Source organism: Anser brachyrhynchus, assembly GCF_964034855.1.
Source record: "Anser brachyrhynchus genome assembly, chromosome: 4".
Taxonomy (NCBI): domain Eukaryota; kingdom Metazoa; phylum Chordata; class Aves; order Anseriformes; family Anatidae; genus Anser; species Anser brachyrhynchus.
The window spans coordinates 32,615,908-32,634,948 of NC_137698.1; the positions used below are offsets into that span (position 1 = coordinate 32,615,908).

Here is a 19,041-nt window from a genome sequence, read left to right on the forward strand (position 1 = left end):
GGATCTGCTGTGGCAGCTGTGGGACGTCTGCGGCCCACCCTCATCCCCAGCATCCGTAATGGATGCAAGGGGCATCACCCCGGCCCAGACCAGGCAGTGGAAGCCACCGGCAGCACATGTCAAGCTATTGCCACCAGAAATGATCCATCAGCACCATGAAAGAGAGGAGACGGTCGTTGTGTGAAGCGGGCAAGTTGTGTGAGGCACTAATCCCACCTTGCCATCCCATGGCACATAAAAGGGGCAGGTTTGTGTGCAGTTCCATGTGTGCGGTTGCTTATTTGGCTTACGCAGGCAAGTGGGAAACCTGCCAGGGCATCGGGATACGATCTGAAACACTAAAACTTCCACACAGGCCGCTGCTCCCCCACCCCAACCCGGCCTCTGTCTGCTCTCAGCAGGGAAACACCGCACCCGCGCGTCGGGCCCCGTAACTGCAGCCTGGGGGCGCGGGGTGGGACTCGAACCCATAACCTCCGCGCCGCCGCCGGCCGCGTGGCGTAGCTGAGCCCACTGCGGTGCGGCCGCGCCCCATGATTGGCCACGCCCCATGCTTCACTCCACCGCCGTTCTTCCCGCGCGCATTGAAGACGTCACTTCCAGGGCGGCGCGGGGGAACGCCGGAAGTGCCTCCATTGCGAGCGGCGGCGGCGGCGGCGGCGGCGGCGGGGGGCGAGAGGGAGCGGCGCCATGGTGGAGGTGCGGGGCGCTCGGTGGGGATCGGGGGGGGGCGCGTTCTGTCAGAAAGAGCGGTCAGGCGTTGGGGCGGGTTGCCCGGGGAGGTGGTGGGGTCACCGTCCCTGGGGGTGTTCGAGGAAAGGCTGGATGTGGTGCTTGGGGACATGGCTTAGTGGGTGACGGTGGTGGTAGGGGGGCGGTTGGGCCGGGTGCTCCTGGAGGGCTTTCCCAACCCCACTGATTCCGTGACTCGTGTTGCGGTGAGTAGCGGCTCGCTGCTGCAGTTCCTATTCCTTTAGCTGTGTGGGATTCCCAGCCCAAGTCCCAGTGCTCTGTTCTTCAATTAGTACCTGCAGTTCGCAGGAGCTCACTGAGCCTGTGCAAAAATCTCCCTGTAGGTGCTGCAGAGTTAGGGGAGTAATACCATGGCAGGTGGACAGGCAGTATTCAGGGCAAAAAGACAGAAAATAGAAGAGCTTAAGGGGGGAAACCTCTGTGTAACAGGTCATGGAGGCCGGGCAGCAGAGTGATATCCAAAAGTTATTAACGTAGCTTCCAGTTCGTTGCTGTTATTGGTGGCATACAGAACAAGTACAGGGTGCTTCACTTTTGCATACCAAAGCAAGCAGGCTCGTACTTCTAATTACTTCTTTTTGTACCCTGGGAGGAAGACATGAATTAAAAACTGATTTATATATACTGATGATAAATTAATATTCTATGTAAGTTAATAGCTTTTGAATTCTGCATATTTTTCCCTGAATGGGATTTTAAGTTTGATTTGCTTTTAGTAGCAAAAACGTAACAAAGTCACACTGTGCTCAGAGACTGATGATTGCCCTTGTTCATTTTCCTGGAGCTCGTGAAATAATTTTTAAAGAAATCTTTTCAGATTCAGTTGCTGTACTGTTTACATATAAAAACAACTGGAAAACATGAAGAAAAACATTTGCATATTTATGCATTTGTCATATAGATGTTAGTGCTGAAAGTTTGATCTAAGTTTTTGGCTTGTAGTTCCAAGAAAGTGAATGTTGTTTTGAGTAAACACTGAATTAAAACAGATAATAAGTATAAGACAGTATATAACAGTTTCTAAGGGGAGCGGTGTTTTCTGTGAACTAAACAGTGTTGTTATATCATCTGTCTAATGCTACCGAAGTCTGAAATTGCTACTCAATTCAGTTTATGTTTTGGTTTTCAATTTTTCATTTAATCTTGGCTGAATTTATTTAAATATGCTTTGCTTTATTTTAGGAAGTCCAAAAGCATTCTGTGCACACACTTGTGTTCAGGTCTTTGAAGAGGACCCATGACATGTTTGTAGCTGATAATGCCAAACCTATACCATTAGATGATGAAAGGTAAGTGCTGTGGTCAGTAAATTATGAGCATGCCTCAAAGTTTTGTGTTGTTGGTGACTGCTCCATCCCAGGGGCAAGTTCAGATGTTTCCTTCTACACAATTAACAATCTAATGCTGAAAGAAGAAAAAGAAAGAAGAAAAAAAATAAGGATTGTAAAGTAAGCTGTATAAAACATTTTCTGAAATATTTCAGAACTTATAACAGTTCAAGTCAGGGTTTAATCAGGGTTGTGCTTTGTTCTTCCAACAGCCACAAAGTAAAGATGGCAGTCAAACTGCGTACAGAGTATGGCTCGGTGTTGCACATGCCTACTCTTAAAGAAAACATGAGGGAGAAAGGAGGCCCAGCCACTGGGGATCCTTATGGACATAAACAGTATTCTGGAAATCAAGGTCAGTTTGCTCATCGCGGTGTGGTTTTTCTCTATTTTGTAATAGTCTCAGTGATCTTCGTTCTGGAGACTGTGTTGTTAACCCATCAAAGACTCAGAAGGAAATTAAAATTTGTTTTTTCATTCTTTGGTATTTTCCTTGCTAGGGTCCACAGGAGGTAAGTGATCCAGGACAAGGAAAAGGTTTCTTTTAACAAGGGAATGGTATGATGCTGTGTAATTTAACTTGTTGGTAAAATGAGTGTTTTTTAAGGTAGTGTTAGTGTATGCTGTACTTGGGTATTAGAGAAAAAAAAAAGTCAGGGAAGTGCTTCACATTTTACAAACTGATGATTGTCAAGGACATGCTATTTGGTTGTTTTGTTTGTTCCATAGATTTTTTTTTTCAGACTTCTTTTAGCTGGGCAGCTATTAAAACAATATTTATTTTGATTCTGTAGGTTTTTTTCAGCTTATGTTTGGTTTGGTTACATATAGAAAATGTGTGCATTGGAGAGATCCATATAGAAATTTCTCTTCTGAAGAATGCCAAATGCCTTCTCATTTTAGTTGATTTTTTTCTGAAATACTCTATTTGAAAGTATTCTGAGAATGAGAAATGTTGAGGACTGAAAATATTTTAAGAAAAAAGAAATTTTGCTTGTATATTTCTTTTCCGATATCACACACAATGAGTTTTTGTGAGTGGCTTGCATGTCAGACACTCATGTTATTTGTGTACTTGAATCCTTTTTCATGATATTTTATCTACTTTGAAAAGCATCTTTGACAATGTGAAGGATTTTTCTTTTGGGAGAGTGTCCTTCTGGATTGAAAAAAAAAGTCATTGCTATTTTTAAGAGGTTATTTTACTACTGAATTTTAGAAAACAGATAATCAAAACAAATCAATGAAAATAAGAATTAAACTTCTGTGTAGTTCACTAGAAATGATTAAGTGATTGCAGGTTTCTTTTGCTCTGTTTTCCTCAATTTCCTGCTTGAAAGCATTATTTTGTGAAGTAGTAGAAAATACAGTTATTAATATGAAATTCTGTTGCTTTTTAGGACAAGAACTTGAATATATGATAACGGGTACACATCCATACCCATCTGGGCCTGGTAAGTAAAATTCTTTGAGTTTTGACAACTTTTTTTTTTGCCTACCAGGCATCCCACATCCTAGCAGGCTTCCTGTTGCAGTGAATCAATAGCTGACAGTAGTGGGAAATAACATTTGAGTCTTTCGTAGTATTGATGCAGAGTTTTGTGGCTGATAAACGTTCTGGGTTAGGAGGTAGTAAGATTTGATAAAGATGCGGTGTCTTCTTGCGAAGCCTCTGTGGATGTGATCTTGCTCTGAGGATGTCATTTGCTTCCGTGAGAATTCTCCGGTGGTAACATCGTCAAAAAACGTTCTAGGAATTCTCTCCCTGATTTTGTGGTTCACTTTCTCTTGGAGAACTAGCCAAGACCTGTGGATTCCTAGTGCCTCCACTGTCGTGGCAGAGCTGCTCTTAGAGATTTATTGTGAATGAGGAGGGGGACTGCAGCTAGAAGGCAGTAGAATGACAAGGGGAGATGCATCCTGCTTTTCTTCCACGGACCAGAAGGATGTAGGTGTCACCAGCCTTGCTTTGAGAAGGGCGCAGTAGTGTCTAATAGCTGTAGTGTCAGTTGGTTTCATGTATGCTTGGAAAGGTCATTCCTGTGTTGTTGCATTGACAATTGCTAATTGTTGCTGTCATTGATCAGCCTCTTTGTGGCAGTTTAGATTTGTCTGTTCATCTTTTACTGTTAATGCTTAAGTTTAGTACAATAGTAGTGCGAAATGTGTTGTGGCTTGATTTGTAAGTTAACAAATAAGAGAGTTCAGAAGTGCTTACTTGCCTGTAGCTGTGGGTTAACAAAGTCAGGTATGTTGAGCTTAAACATTAGATTTCCTTTTGTTGTTGCTTTTCTTTCTTGTTTTAACATGGGCACCTCACCCAAATTTTGTCTTTGTTGTCAATTGCCAGAACTTCGGTTAGGGAAAAAAATAGAGAAATGGGAGTGGAATAAATTCACCAGTCTGCACCAACGTTACACCTTTAAAAGAGGGTTGGTTTGTTGGGAAATTTGCTTTTGTTTGTTTTGGTTTGAGTTACTTATTTTTTGTTGTTGCTTGGTTTCTAAAGTGATCTGCTGTTCTTAGGATGATAAATTAAAAGTTCTGGTCTGAAATTTTCACTTAATTAGGACTAAACCTTTTGTAGTTCCTGCACCACCCTATGATACCTGTCAACACACAGGTACCACGTAATAAACTGTTTTGAAGGAACAAATCAGCAAATACTTCTCAAAATATTGTTTCTTACTGTGGTGGTTGGAGTTCCACAGTGGTTGAGGCTGGATAAGAAGATGGACACTGCTACTAGTTAGGCTTCTTTTGTTTGCAATGACAACCATACTGTTTGCAACTCTAGAATTTGTGTACCTCTGTAAGCAGTAGAATCACGGTGGAATGGATTTGGACCAAAATTAAAATTTCTGTGGATTGGACTCCACAGAAAATTCTCTGGTTTATATGACATTATTTAGTATTACAGAGACGTAAGTCCTTGTGGATAGGTCTGTGTGTAAATGTGTTTATATAATGCACTTAACTAAATTTTCTTTTTAATAGCTGTCTTTGCTTTTGCTATGTTGTTTTTTTAAGGCGTGGCTCTGACAGCAGACACTAAGATCCAGAGGATGCCTAGTGAATCTGCAGCTCAGTCCTTAGCTGTAGCACTTCCCGCTTCTCAGAACAGGTACTGCTGTGTTACTTTGTTAATGCTTCTGTAATCTGGGGGAATTTCAGGACAAAACAAAAATTGGGATAAGTGCTATTTTGAGTGTTATGAACATTCAACTTTATAAAATACTTAAAGCCTTTTAGCATGGCCAGGTATGATCTTTGTTTACTCACTGTTGTCACTGTTTTTTCTTGGGTGTCATAAGAGGCATGTGGACAGGAGTGGGAACATGGGGAATTCTGATTAGAGTAAAAGAGGGCCTTTGCTTATGGGTTAAAAAAAGTTTACCTTGAGGTGTTCAGAGACTGGAACCCCTCTGGGCAACCTGTAGTGGAATCTCCATCCTTGGAGACTCAGCTGAACACAGCTCAGAGATACCTTATCACTTACTTCATGAAAGACTAAGTTGATTCCAATCAGTCAACTGTTTTCATTCACCCTAGGCTGGATGCAAATCGGACAGCTGCTGGTGTGGGTGAGATTTACAGGCATGCTGGAATATCTGAACGTTCGCAGCCTCCTGGGATGTCAGTGGTGAGTTTGTTGCATGTCTAACGTGAGAATTAGGTAGTGTTCGTCAGGTTGGTTCTGTATTCATGTGTTGTGTGGAGATCTCCTTACTAAATTTGATGGGTATTGAGATGTCAGAGCAAGGAAGCTTTAGGTTTTGCGGGAAGTGATTAGTTTTAAAGCATAAGAGTAACCTTTTTAATTTACAGGCTATGATGGAAGCTGGTGGAAACAAAAATTCTGCATTAGTGGCAAAGAAGGCTCCCACCATGCCCAAACCTCAGTGGCATCCACCTTGGAAGCTGTACAGAGTAAGTTACAAACTTATGACATGAACTCAGATAAACTAATGGTTTATGTTCTATTAAGATCCGAACACACAGATTTTAATTCCTTTCTCATTCATAAAATAGAATCAAAAGAAAAGTGATCACACCTAAATTGTATACACACTTATCCTTAACAAAAAATGTGTTTACAAACATTGTTCCTTCTATTTAGTAAGTTACTTACTGATTATTCTTTTTACCTCTTTTGTTTATGTAAGTATACCCATAGTATCACATTTCTTAGAGATCGTGGGTTTTGTTTGTTTTGTTTTTTCTCTCATCATATTCTTTGGTACAGGAACTCAAAGGCAATATGCAAAAAATGAAACTAATGACATGCTAAAGAAATGACCGTAGCTGGTCTAGCAATGGTAACAAAATGAGAGAGTAATTTCCAAAAACACTTAATGTCAATGTCCAAGCACCAGACTCCTTTTAATTGCTATGGAAAAGGGAGGAAAAAGCTGAGCACTTTAATTGCATGTTATCTTTACAGTTTCAATTGTTAGACTTAGTCTTGATTATAAATTAATCTAATTAATTTTCTTGGAGTAATAATAGTTGTTCCCCCAAAATCTCAAATCATCAAACATTTTGGTGATGAATGTGGCAGGGTAGCTGAGATGCAGAGAAGATCTCTAAGCATATGTATTGGTTCAGATTTTAACTTTTCAGGTACATTTGTTTCAACATGCACACCTTTCTAAGGGGCTAATTCTTCCTATAAGACTTAAGCAATTTTATATTTTGTCTGAGAAAGGGTGAATATTATTTTAGGCATATCAGGCTGGTTGAGATGAGAAAATCTCCTGCTCTGGTATCAGGATTGCATTGTTTTTGTACTGTTCATCTAGATATAGCACCCTATAGACAGTTCAATCTTCAGAAGAGTACTAAATGCTGTTTTACTAATTAGGCGTAAGGCTAATTGTAAGAAGTATTTTTTTGAAAAATGGATATATATATTTGATTCTGAATGCAGCAGTATTAGAACATGCTCTGTATAGAAATGAAGGCAAATATCATTTATTGCAAGTGTCATCAAAATAAACCTAGAAGAGATACAAGGCAAACAAATGACAAATGCCTACTATATTGCGAGCACTTTTTTTCAAAGAGGAAGTACAGATGTAAAGAAGAAAATTACAGCAAGTACAGTTCAAGTCACTGTGCTCGTTCTATATGTCAACTCTTTGTTAGCAGAAGTTTGCTATCAGAATCTTTGCTTAGTGGGACAAAAGCTTGTTCAAGTAACTTGGAAGTAGAAGCATAGATAGAACACCAAGTGCGGGTTTCATCTCATCTACTTAAGAACTGTGTTTCAGCTGGTCTTCCTAAGCTTAATTTGAAGTCATTTGAGGAAGGAAGATGGGGACTTAAAGTAGGTCGAGTAAATTATTTCTTATATTTGTGTCTTGGAAATGCTTGTGTTTTTTTCTAGACTATGAAGAAACCTAGGCAGATATTTCAAATGTATGTGGCTGAGGTCTCATCTGGTCTGAAGAATACACATTAGCTTTCCAAAGAATTTCTGCTTAAGAACTTCTGTTGCATTGTAGGTCTTTTGAAATTAGCTGTATGATAGTTCATGAAGTACTGCATCCGGTGAGGCCAAATGTGGATTTCGATTTTAGTTGTGTGACTTGAGAGAAGTCAGTGAAACAGAAAGGCTGCTGTAAGCAAGCCATGTATCAGTAGAGCATTTCTTGAGATTTGTCTCTAGTACTCTGTTACCAGAAAGTTTTTGATATACTTGTATCACCCCTTACTTGGGGAAAAGGAGGTGGTGGCTTGTTTTAAGTGGTAACTATTATTTGCCAATATAATTTAATAGCCAAGATTTTATGTAATAGTTCTTGAACTAGTTATTATACAAGCCCTATACAGTGATATAAGGAAGTTGCACTTAAGTATAGTATTTTTCTGTGAAGCCTCAAGTGTTGAACCACAATGGTCTGGACTCAAAAGATTTGAAAAAATTGCTTGTAGGAGCAGGGTCTTTCCCTGTTGCACGTTTCTTAGGTGTGGTGTATGACATGTAAATTTCTACTAAAGTAGAAATAAAAATTAAACTCTTTGCAGATCTAATTTCAGATTTGATTGTTTTGAGGAGCATGTGTTTCTCAGCAAATACTAACAAATTGTAGTGTTTGAGAATGAAAGTTTTATTGACTAATATATGTGTATTTTTCCTGATTTAGGAAAAAAAAAATGTTTCTTTTTTTTAAAGGTTATCAGTGGTCACTTGGGCTGGGTGAGATGTATTGCAGTAGAACCAGGAAATCAGTGGTTTGTTACAGGCTCTGCTGACAGAACTATAAAGGTAAGAGGTTGGAAGAAATTACTAACAAATAAAATTTTTCTGTTCCACCCCCTTCACATTTTAAAATGTCTTTAGCTCCTGGAAACAATTTCTTGGTTACTGTGCACATAATGCTGTGTACAGAGCTACAGAACTTATTTTTTCTTACTACCTAGTCACAAATGGAACAAGATTTATGGAGTATTACTACTACTTGGTATTTCATTTGTTATATGGTAGTAGTTGAGGAGTAGATGTTTATGCTGTAATTTTTAACTTTAATCCTACTGCTTTTTACCTGGGCTGTTTTCTCACATTATCACAGTGTAGGTTTTTTTGTCTACCTCAAAATACCTGTTTTGTTGCAGATTTGGGACCTCGCTAGTGGCAAATTGAAATTGTCTTTGACGGGACACATCAGTACTGTACGAGGAGTGATAGTAAGTGCAAGAAGTCCATACCTCTTTTCTTGTGGAGAAGACAAACAGGTGAAATGCTGGGATCTTGAATACAATAAGGTAAGCTGTAGTTTCTTTAATCGGAATTAGTTGGTACTGGGAAACATAAAAATCAAAGCACTTGAAATCTTCTTTTGAAGATGTTAAAAGTTTGTGTCTTTTTTTCATGTAGGTTATCAGACATTACCATGGTCACCTAAGTGCTGTCTATGGTTTAGACTTGCACCCAACAATAGATGTACTGGTAACATGTAGCAGAGATTCAACAGCACGAGTAAGTATAACATTGATATTTTTTAATATATTCAATGTATAAAAGTGAGTAGTTAGCAAATGTTAAGAACGTGTATTAAGATGAAAATGCAATGAAGGTTTCTGTTAACTTTGTCTTCCTGTGTAGAAAAAAATAAAGCCTTTGGTTATACCCCAAAAACAAACAAAAAAGTGTCATTTCAGGAGAATGTTCTATTTTTTTAATTTAGTAGGTAGACTACCTAAGTAAATACAGGATCACTCATTTTACTGTATTTAGAAAATGTTCTGTTTTTATGGTAAATTACTTTAAATTTCTAGACATCTGGATAACTTAAAGGCAGGTTTCCTGTTCCCCTTGAAATTTGAGAGCTGGGGCAGTCGTGATGAACTGTTGGGTGAAGTAAACAACTTAAACATCGTAGTTTAATCTGTAAACCTATGACAATGAACTCATATAATCATGACAATGCCTAAAATACATTGAATATGCTTCTGTTCTTGACCTCTATAATTTATTTACTGTGGATTTGTAGATTTGGGATGTGAGGACAAAAGCCAGCGTGCACACATTATCAGGACACACAAATGCGGTAGCGACAGTGAAGTGCCAAGCTGCAGAACCACAAATTATTACAGGTATAATGGGCATGGTTTCACATATAACATGATTAACAAATACATTCATGATTAGGTTTATGTGATAAACCTTTATTATTATTTAGGTTTATGTAAATATTTATTATTTTAATAATACTTTATTATTATTAGGTTTATGCAATAAACCTGATAATAAACCTAATGATGTGAGGTTCATACTCTTATCTTTAACTTAATTCACTTTTTTGTTAGCTTTCTGTTGAAAATGGGCCATGCAATGGTTATTTCATACAATTGATGATATATTTAGGGAAATATGGCTGTACATTGTTTAAAAGATTTTCTGCATTTCCTGTTTTTATGATGTTTAAATTTTTTTGTAATTTGTATTGAGACTTTGAATATTCTGTAATAGTCCAGTTCTCTACAATGCAGTTAAGTGTCTAGTACCATGATTAAATGAAGTGCATCTTTCCCATTATGTCCAAAATACAGCTTTATGTAACTACTTAGTTCTCTTTGAATTTCAGACTGCATAAAAAGACTATTACAACCTTTCATCTTTCTCTTCTGAGATGGCATTAGTGTTTTATTTTCCTAACAAAGATATCAGTATTTTTTTCTTTCACATGTAAAGTTTTGGTTGACTTATCAAAAAAATAGTAACAGTTTTAAGAATAAATAAAATGTTTTTTACTATTTTCTTTTCATTGCAGGCAGTCATGATACTACCATACGACTCTGGGATTTAGTGGCAGGAAAAACTCGTGTTACTTTAACAAATCACAAGAAATCTGTAAGAGCAGTAATACTACATCCAAGACAGTAAGTTTTCCTCATTCTTTTACACTTCCCTAATTCATAACCTAGGGAAGTTAGGGAAAGCTAATGCAAATGATGATCTGGAATAGTAGGGCTTAATGTATTTTAAAAAAAAAAAAAACAAGTGTAGAATGCTTTAAAAATGTACATATTGGTAGCCTCTTAGTTCTCAAATATATTACACTGTGCTTCCCAGGTATTGGTAATGGTGTACATTAGCAATCCCCAGAATATATTTTATATACCCCCACAGAATTTCTTATGCATGTACTTTGACATGATCCTTGAAAAATCAGCTGCACTGGGCTTTATAAAGCTAATGCTAAATATGTAACTGAATGATTATTAGCAGGAAGTAATGCATTTTATAAAATCGTGCATGTGCAAAGGAAGCAGTGACTAATGCAAAAGGATTTTTTTCAATATGTGCTTCACTGCATAAGATGTTTCAATCTAACTGACCTTAAAAAGAAACTTCTTGTGGATGTTTCATCTTTGAAGCAGGTGTTACTGGAAACACTCTGAATTACGATACGATATGTTGATGCATCAAAAGTTATCTGTTAATGCCCATTAAAACAATGGAGAAAAGAAATTCACATAATGCACTTTTTTGCAGTGCTTTCTCCTTGCTCGTGTGGTTTTGGAAGACTAGCCATAACTATTTTACCCCCCATATACTTCTGCTGCTGATGCCATTATACCTGAAAATTTGTCAGAATAGCAACAAATGAGAATATTACATTTTACGCTGTCCAAAACTTCATGTGCATTTTTAATGTTTGTTTGCATATTAACATCCTGTATGGTATAGGAGAGCCTTGTGATTTGTAAAGCTTAGGTTATGTAAGAAACTAAAGGAAAACAGTAGAGAGAGATTAATTCATGCTTTCATTCATAACTTCATAAAACTGCTTAATTTTATGCAAAGTACAAATGTCAGAAAAGCAGTGTTAAATAATTTTGCAACTAGCATTCAGCTGTAGTTTGAACAAAGTGTTATTTATACTCACAGATATTGTAGCTTTAATATACTGTGTGTATTTTCTTTCAGTTACACATTTGCATCTGGTTCTCCAGATAATATTAAGCAATGGAAATTCCCAGATGGAAACTTCATTCAGAACCTCTCTGGTCACAATGCCATTATCAACACACTGGCTGTAAATTCAGATGGAGTTTTGGTATCAGGAGGTAAAATGAGAAATGCATGTTCATATTCCTTCCCCTCCACCCCATGCTATGAATATATGGCTGGAGGTCCTTAGACAAAGATTTTCACTGAACTCTCGTTTTTCTGGGATAAGAAGCCTGCTACAGCCTGCAGCTTTGTTTTGCTGCAAGTAGGGTCACCGGCATTTTCTTTGTTACTGAGCTGCAAGCCCAAAAATATGTTTGAAAAGAATTTTAAGACTCTAGTAGGGAAGAGATTTCCCCTTCTCAGCTGGCTGTTGCCAAGATTAGTAGCTTATCTCCAAATTTTTTTTTGGCTCTTTGAGTCAAATGGAGGAGAATTCTGAATGCTTCCTATATCTGATCATGAATAGTTTCATGTAAGAACATTCATTATCTCATATTGCATGTAGCATTATTTTATGTCAATTACCCAAGTACTGCAACAAAAATACTTTGGAAGTATGTGTTATTAAAACCATAATCTTTGATGGTTCTGGAAGTTTTATGTTTGTGCAAGACAAGAATACACATGTAGACTTTTTTTTAGGGGCAAGCGTATAAAAGTAGCTTGTAGACATCCCAACTGAATTCAGATCTTTTCATTAAAGCACTGTCTAAACAGTAGGAACTGGTCATTTCTGTTGAGGTTTTTTGTTTGTTTATTGTAGATACTATTATAGAATTAATTAATGTGAGAAAAGCTATAATTCAGTGGCTTTAGAGTGAAGCTCTAGAGAAATTCTACAATAATGCAGGAAAACAGTTGAAGCAGGAAGTTAAACCCAAATATCTGAGGTCCTAGAACTATTACTTAATTATGAGTTTGTCCTGTTAAAGCTCTAGCTATTGTGGAAAATTAAGTTGAGGCTAAACTGTATTGCACCAAATTACTAGCAGGACCTGAGTTTTCTCCTCTTGATTTTGCTTATATAGTCTTTTGGTAGTTGTAAATGAGGATTGGACTCGATTCACAATGTGATGTGATAGAAAGTTCAATTTAAGACAGGTTCCATGAGTTTGCAGAAGCAGACACTTACAAAGATTTCTGGTTTTGTAATAACAAAAATCTAATAATTTTTAGAACATCTCAGTTACATTTCATTGTTCCAAACTGAGTTTGGTTCCATTTGATACAGTGTTCCTTGTAGGCTAATGGTGTGGAGTAACATGGAAATGCTTTAAACAAATAGGAAGATAGCTAATTATATGGCCAGCCTTACCATGGTTGTGTTTTCAATTACTAGTAAAAGGGACCCTTGATTTTAAAATTCTGACAAAGCTCTATTTGACAACTGGTGCACTCACAGTGAGAGCAAGAACTCTACAGAACACTGGACTTTTCTCTTTCATTCTGCTTTGCTTTGAAGACATTTCTAGAAGGCCACCGTAGGACTTCCATGTTAGTAGTGGTTGAGGCCTTAGAAAAACTTATTTCTATACAACTTATTTTAGTAAGATTCTGTAGACTTTTCTTAAAAATTAAAATTTAATAGATTATTCCCATCCCCTTGACATTTTCATGATAACTAAAATAAGTCGAGGTTACCTTAGAGTATCATACCTTGGTAGCACCCTTCTTGAAATATCAGGAATTCTTGCTAGGGAGAAATGAAAGCTTTTAGTAGATCTGGTTAGGCCACATAACGCTATTGGAGTGGGGTTGTATTTAACTGAAAAATTCCTTTGAGAGCATCCTTCTAAATACACACTTTGGATTGCTATGAATCCTCTGAGGCTACTAGTAGTTATAGTGACAGTAGTTTACACTGGTACCTCTGTAAATGTTAAGCATTGATACCTCTTTGTTCAATTTTAGTGGAGCTACTGAACAGAGAACTTAATATTCAGAATGCCAGTCCTTTCTTTGCTTTCAAAGCAACTTCTATGCCTTGGGATGTAGTGTATCATACTTGAGGCAAAATTTGATGAGCTTCAGAGGAAGCTTCATCAACCTGCTTAAACGAGATCAGCCTTCCTTAGCTAAGAAGGAAACCAGCAGAATATGGGAAACCTTATAGGATGTTGGACCTTGAATATTGTGGTCAGTCTTGGGCCCCTCGCTGCAAGAAGGATATTGAGTTGCTCTGGTGTGTGCAGAGAAGAGCTGATGAAGGGACCAGAAAACAAGACTCTCGAGGGGTGGCTGAGGGAACTGGGACTGTTTAGTCTGGAGAAAAGGAGGCTGAGGGGAGACCAGTACATCACTCTGTACAGCTACCTGAAAGGAGGCAGCAGCAAGGAAGGTGTCAGTCTCTTTTCTCAGGTGACAAGTAATTAGAACACAAGGCAATGGCCTGAATTATTGAATACATGAATATTTCAGCAGATATAATTCTGATAAATTAATTAGATGTTCTTGATACTGTTTTTAGGAAAATACTAATTCTTGTGTTTTTTTTAAGCTGATAATGGTACTATGCATCTTTGGGACTGGAGAACTGGATACAATTTCCAGAGGGTACATGCAGCTGTACAGCCAGGCTCCTTGGACAGTGAATCAGGAATATTTGCTTGTGTATTTGACCAGTCAGAAAGCAGATTGCTAACGGCTGAAGCTGATAAAACCATAAAAGTATACAAAGAAGATGATACTGCGGTATGTCAAAGTGTCTTTTTAATGTATTTTCATGAAATCAGCAGATTTCAAATAAGTTGTTACATATGTCCATAAGGCACATGTTAATAAAACAGATTCAACAAGTCTGTATATGTTCAAAAGAATATGTATGCATTAATGTAAAGAAGACAGCAGCCCACTCCTAATTTCTTACTAACTCCTATAGAACAAATAAGTTTTATGTCCATCAGCTCCTCTGCACAAATCCTTTATGAGAACGTTTGGATAAATACCATTAAAGTAGTTGTGTATATTGTCTTTTGAAGCCACTAGGGGACTGTTTGGTTTTAATCATTAAAATGTTAATTAGCAAAAAGATTAAATTTTGAACCTTTATAATACTTCCATATATGATCTAGGTTAAAAAATTGTCAAGACAAATGACTAGAGTTTAGAGTAAATAGCTTATTTTCAAACTGTTATTTCCAAATCTGAATCCATTTACTAACAGGGAAGGCAATAAATTATTGTATAGCTTTTCAGAATGTCTTGTGTAAATATTTTTTTTATTAAACCATTGAACTTAGAGCAACTTGTAGAGGAATAACTGTTTTTTATACATTTTGCTATTGAGCAAACTGCAGACATTGTGGCATTTGCCAAAACTAGTGTACACCACTGAAAGACATTGACTTATTGACTGTTCCTGATGCTTTGATCACTACAGTGTTTTTTGAGCTGCCATTGGCAACCTGATTTTTATCTTTGTTGCTGGGGGGGGTGGGGCAGAAAAAGTTCTGTCATGCACTTCAGGCAGTGGAATGATATTAAAATTTCATGTGGGTAAATGAATTACATAATACATTAGGTAATTATACTATTATATATAAAATATATATAAATCCTATGTAACTAATATTTTAAACTAAACTTTACTTGCAGATTGATTTCAAGTTAAAAATAATCCTTATGAGACTTTGCTTTTTTTTTCCCTTTTAGACTGAGGAAACTCATCCTGTCAGCTGGAAACCAGAAATTATCAAGAGAAAACGATTTTAATACAGCAACGTACTTGTGCTATAATTTTGTTTTGGTTTTCCGGAGAGCATTCAGTCACATTATGTTCTGCCTACAGCAGCAGAGCAGGAAGTCGGCAAGTCATTGCTTTTTCAACATGTTTTGTAATAAATTTTATTCTTCTTTCTTTGTCTTTTTTTTTTGGTGTGAACCCAACAAACCAGTTGCAGCTGTTAATTTTTTCTTTGTGGCGCATGTATAGTTCATGAAAAGGATAAATGTGTAGGTGGTTACTTTTTTATATGTATCTACTGAGCATAAGTCTAAATGTTTTGGTGAGCCAGGTTTTTTGAAAGCCCTTTGCTTCACTACAGAAGTTAATTGTAAATTTATCCATAGAGGCCATCTACTGGAGACTTCTTGAGTGACGTTTTTAGATTTTACATCAGTGTTGTTTACTGTATATATGCTTAGTATATGCTGAAATACTGTAATGGAACAGTATATATACTAAATTACAGAAGAATACCAAGAAAGAATTGGGATGATAAAATACCAATGTGGCTTGCTTAGTAAGCCACGCTGGCAATGCTCAGTGGCTGTGTTATTGAATGAAATGGATTTTCATAGTGTTCTTTCTCGAGGAAAGCTTTGACATGCAACTCCACATCTTCATTACTTTCATTTTGGAGTGGACCTTTATATAGCAATGGCTACTGTCAAATTATGTTGTTTAGTCAGCAGCGGATTAGGACCAATTGACTTTCTTCAAATCACCTGTCTGTTGCTTTTTTCAGTTATCCAAAGCATGTATGACATTAGATTACAGGGAACTTCTAAAACAGGTCTGAGGAAAAGCTCTTAAGTCATTCCAGCCTTAATTTTATTTATTGCTGTCTCCCCAAAATCTTACAAAGGATTAAAAAATATATACTGAAATATGATTAATACAAAGGTCAGATATGTCATTTTGTTTACAAACAGTCATGTAACAAGCAGTAAATACGTAAGCCTCCTTGGTACAGTTTATCGGTGGTGCCAGTGCTGGTGTTCTAAAGCACTTTTCTCTTAGCAGAGGAGAAAAGTGTTAAGTCATTGAGCCATTCAGTTGCCAGCAATTCTGCTAACATTTTCAATAGCTGCAGTGGTGAGCTTCATGCAGGGTAGATACTGAGAATTGTTCTGTGGCGGCAGCCTTGTAGTAAACTGTTCACAGTAACCACTTCTAATTTATGCCAGTCTGACTTCTTTCAAATCTGGGATTTATGTTAGGGAAGTGACAGTTTGTTGACAAGTGCCTGGAGCCCTCTGTTTGAGATACTGGCAATATAACTTACAAAAAACTAGTAAAACTAAGTGTCATTTATATTACAAGACTTATCTCTTTTGTGATGCATGGGAAATCTTGTGTACATCCTCCAAATACTGTATTTATAACTTAAATGTTTGACAATGTCATTTTAAGGCAGTCCATGCTGCATGAGTAACTGAAGTTTGGTTGACAGCTATTGACTGAAGCATCATCACAAAATAGCAAGTTTTATACACTTTGCTAACTTTGCTGTTGCCCTTCAACACATACTGAACTTTGTTTTCCAGACTGCTGTTTGAGGACAAAATAGGAAAAGATGGGAATGGTGATGTTCTTACAATTATGAAAAATACAAAAGCAAAAAAAAAAAAAACCAACCACATGAAATACGGATCAAAAACAAGCATTCACTTTAAACTAAAAAAAACTAGAATAATTTGAGTTAACTTAAAAATATTTAGTTTTTTTAATGTTCTTTTCTTTTGAAGTTTAAAAGCGGTGTTTCAGGGGGAGGAGGGAAGGGGAAGGTAGACTACAGTAACATATGCAGTCCCTTTTTAATCTGCTTCTCTGTGTATCTGCCTAGCCTGCAGTTTCTCACTCTTACAGTGTTAGTTTTCTTGCTGTCCTAGAGCCTGGAGAAAAATAAACCAGTTATTCTTTTTTAAAAAAAATCTTATAGAGGATATTTATAGGTTGGATTAAACACCTTTTATTTGGTTGCTAATCTTTATTACAGCTGTTTTCATTTTAACTGATGTAATGGGGAAAATACAGCCTATGATTTATACCTGCTGTTAATGCTTTGTTCCAGAAATCTGTGAGGTTCTGGTGTTGTACGGAATTCTCATGCTCACAGTTGAATTTTAACAGGAAACCAGTATGGAGAAGAATAAACTGGAAAAGGGTGTGTTTTTTTGTTGTTGTAATTTTCTTTTTAATAGAAGTGTCTCTTGATAATTTGGAATCAGAAAGGGGAAATCAAGTTTTGGCTCCCAGGTTTTGCAAATCTTTTCTATATTGGCATCTTCCTTTAAAAACTGCTTTTATTCCATTGCTTAGCATTTTGAGGAGAGATCAGAAAGTCACCTGCAGAACCTGCATTTCTTCCCTGGAGTCTTGCAGGAATCCACTAGCACGGGGGCAGTGGTTGCCAGGGCATTCTGTGTGTTGCTGTGGGTAAAGATTTGATTTGCAAATGAAAGGCTTTGTCACTGTTGTTTGGAATTACACTTTTCCTTTTTGGCTCTGTAATATGCTGTCCCAGTTTTCAGTGTGACTTTTTTTTGTGTGTATTCTTTAACATTTGATTTGCATGTTCATTTCCTTCCCTGTAGTTTTTTTCTTCCACTTGACAGTAATGTGAATATTGTCCTATGTACTTCTGTAAATATTTCAGACATCAAGATTCATTTAAACAACGAAAATTCATTTAAGTGCTTCTCTAGTGCAAAGCAAGCCTAGATAGTGAGCTGATGCACACACATCTGGTTGTGTAGGATACACAGATAAGATTTGTCCACGTAAGTCATAAAATGAAGCAAAATGGGAAGATTTGCATCACTGAATATAGTTTTCATGCTTCTGGAAAGTGTCATGCTGCAATGTCAGTTAAAGTGATCTTGACCTGGAGTCTCATTCGCAGAAAATAATTGTCACTTATTTCAGAAAATCTGTTGTCTTCTGTATATGATCAAATCATACACATTTGTACCACAAACCTTGGGTTTTGTTTTATACTGTACATAACTGCAGAGAAGAAAATGGTTTTTGATTGTAACATAATTAAAAATGTAACAGGTAAAAGTGATAAATTCTAAGATTGTTTGCTGTGTGCTGAAGCATATAATGTAAGCTATGCAGCTGGAATGCAGTCATTTGCCGGCAGCACAGAAGTTGTGCAGAACAACATGTATTTGACAACCTAAAGGCTTACAGAAGTAAATCTTTAATAGCCAGTTCCTTTTTGGTCCTGTTAGATAAGAATTAAAGTACTTTGCCTAATTTTAAATGACAGCAATTTAGCCATCAATAAAACCTTCTATACAATATGATTTCATGTCATTTTTTTTTCCACTTTGGGTTCTGCATTAAGAACAACAATCAACTAAGCGCATATTGAAAACTAAAGTAATTTAGGATTAAAAATCACGACTGTTTCTCATGTAACAATAACAAATTTATTTCTGCAGTTCAGCTGTCATGGGGGAAGTAAGTCCTGGCTCATATTTTATGTACAACTTCGTATCTGTGTGAAAGGAATTAGCAAAACAAATACAGAATTCTTAATAATTTTCTCTAATGTATTTAAAAAAAATAAAAAATCGCAAGAATGAGGTTTAAAACAGGTTCTGGACGGGAGCTAAGGGTGTGGAAAAAAGTTTAGAGTGAAAGTTCTGGTATGTATTACTGAAAGCAAATTAAAAGAATATCCATGGCACAAAACTGAACATTTGTTCTCAAATCAGTGGGAGTTTTCTTTTTTTGAAGATTATTTCTCTCAGTGGGGTGTTTTA

At 36.9% G+C, this 19,041-nt stretch overlaps 1 protein-coding gene across 1 annotated transcript; it reads left to right on the forward strand.

Annotated features, from left to right (window-relative positions):
- Positions 1 to 553: 553 nt before the first annotated feature.
- Positions 554 to 18,576, forward strand: PLRG1 (pleiotropic regulator 1). Its single transcript, XM_080590758.1, has 15 exons — positions 554 to 699; positions 1,936 to 2,042; positions 2,294 to 2,436; positions 3,482 to 3,535; positions 5,112 to 5,205; positions 5,634 to 5,724; positions 5,910 to 6,011; positions 8,260 to 8,352; positions 8,700 to 8,849; positions 8,962 to 9,063; positions 9,578 to 9,680; positions 10,358 to 10,466; positions 11,518 to 11,657; positions 14,042 to 14,235; positions 15,196 to 18,576. The coding sequence occupies exons 1-15, from the start codon at positions 691 to 693 to the stop codon at positions 15,253 to 15,255; spliced, it is 1,551 nt and encodes a 516-aa protein (XP_080446884.1). The 5' UTR covers positions 554 to 690; the 3' UTR covers positions 15,256 to 18,576.
- The last annotated feature ends 465 nt before the right edge of the window (positions 18,577 to 19,041 follow it).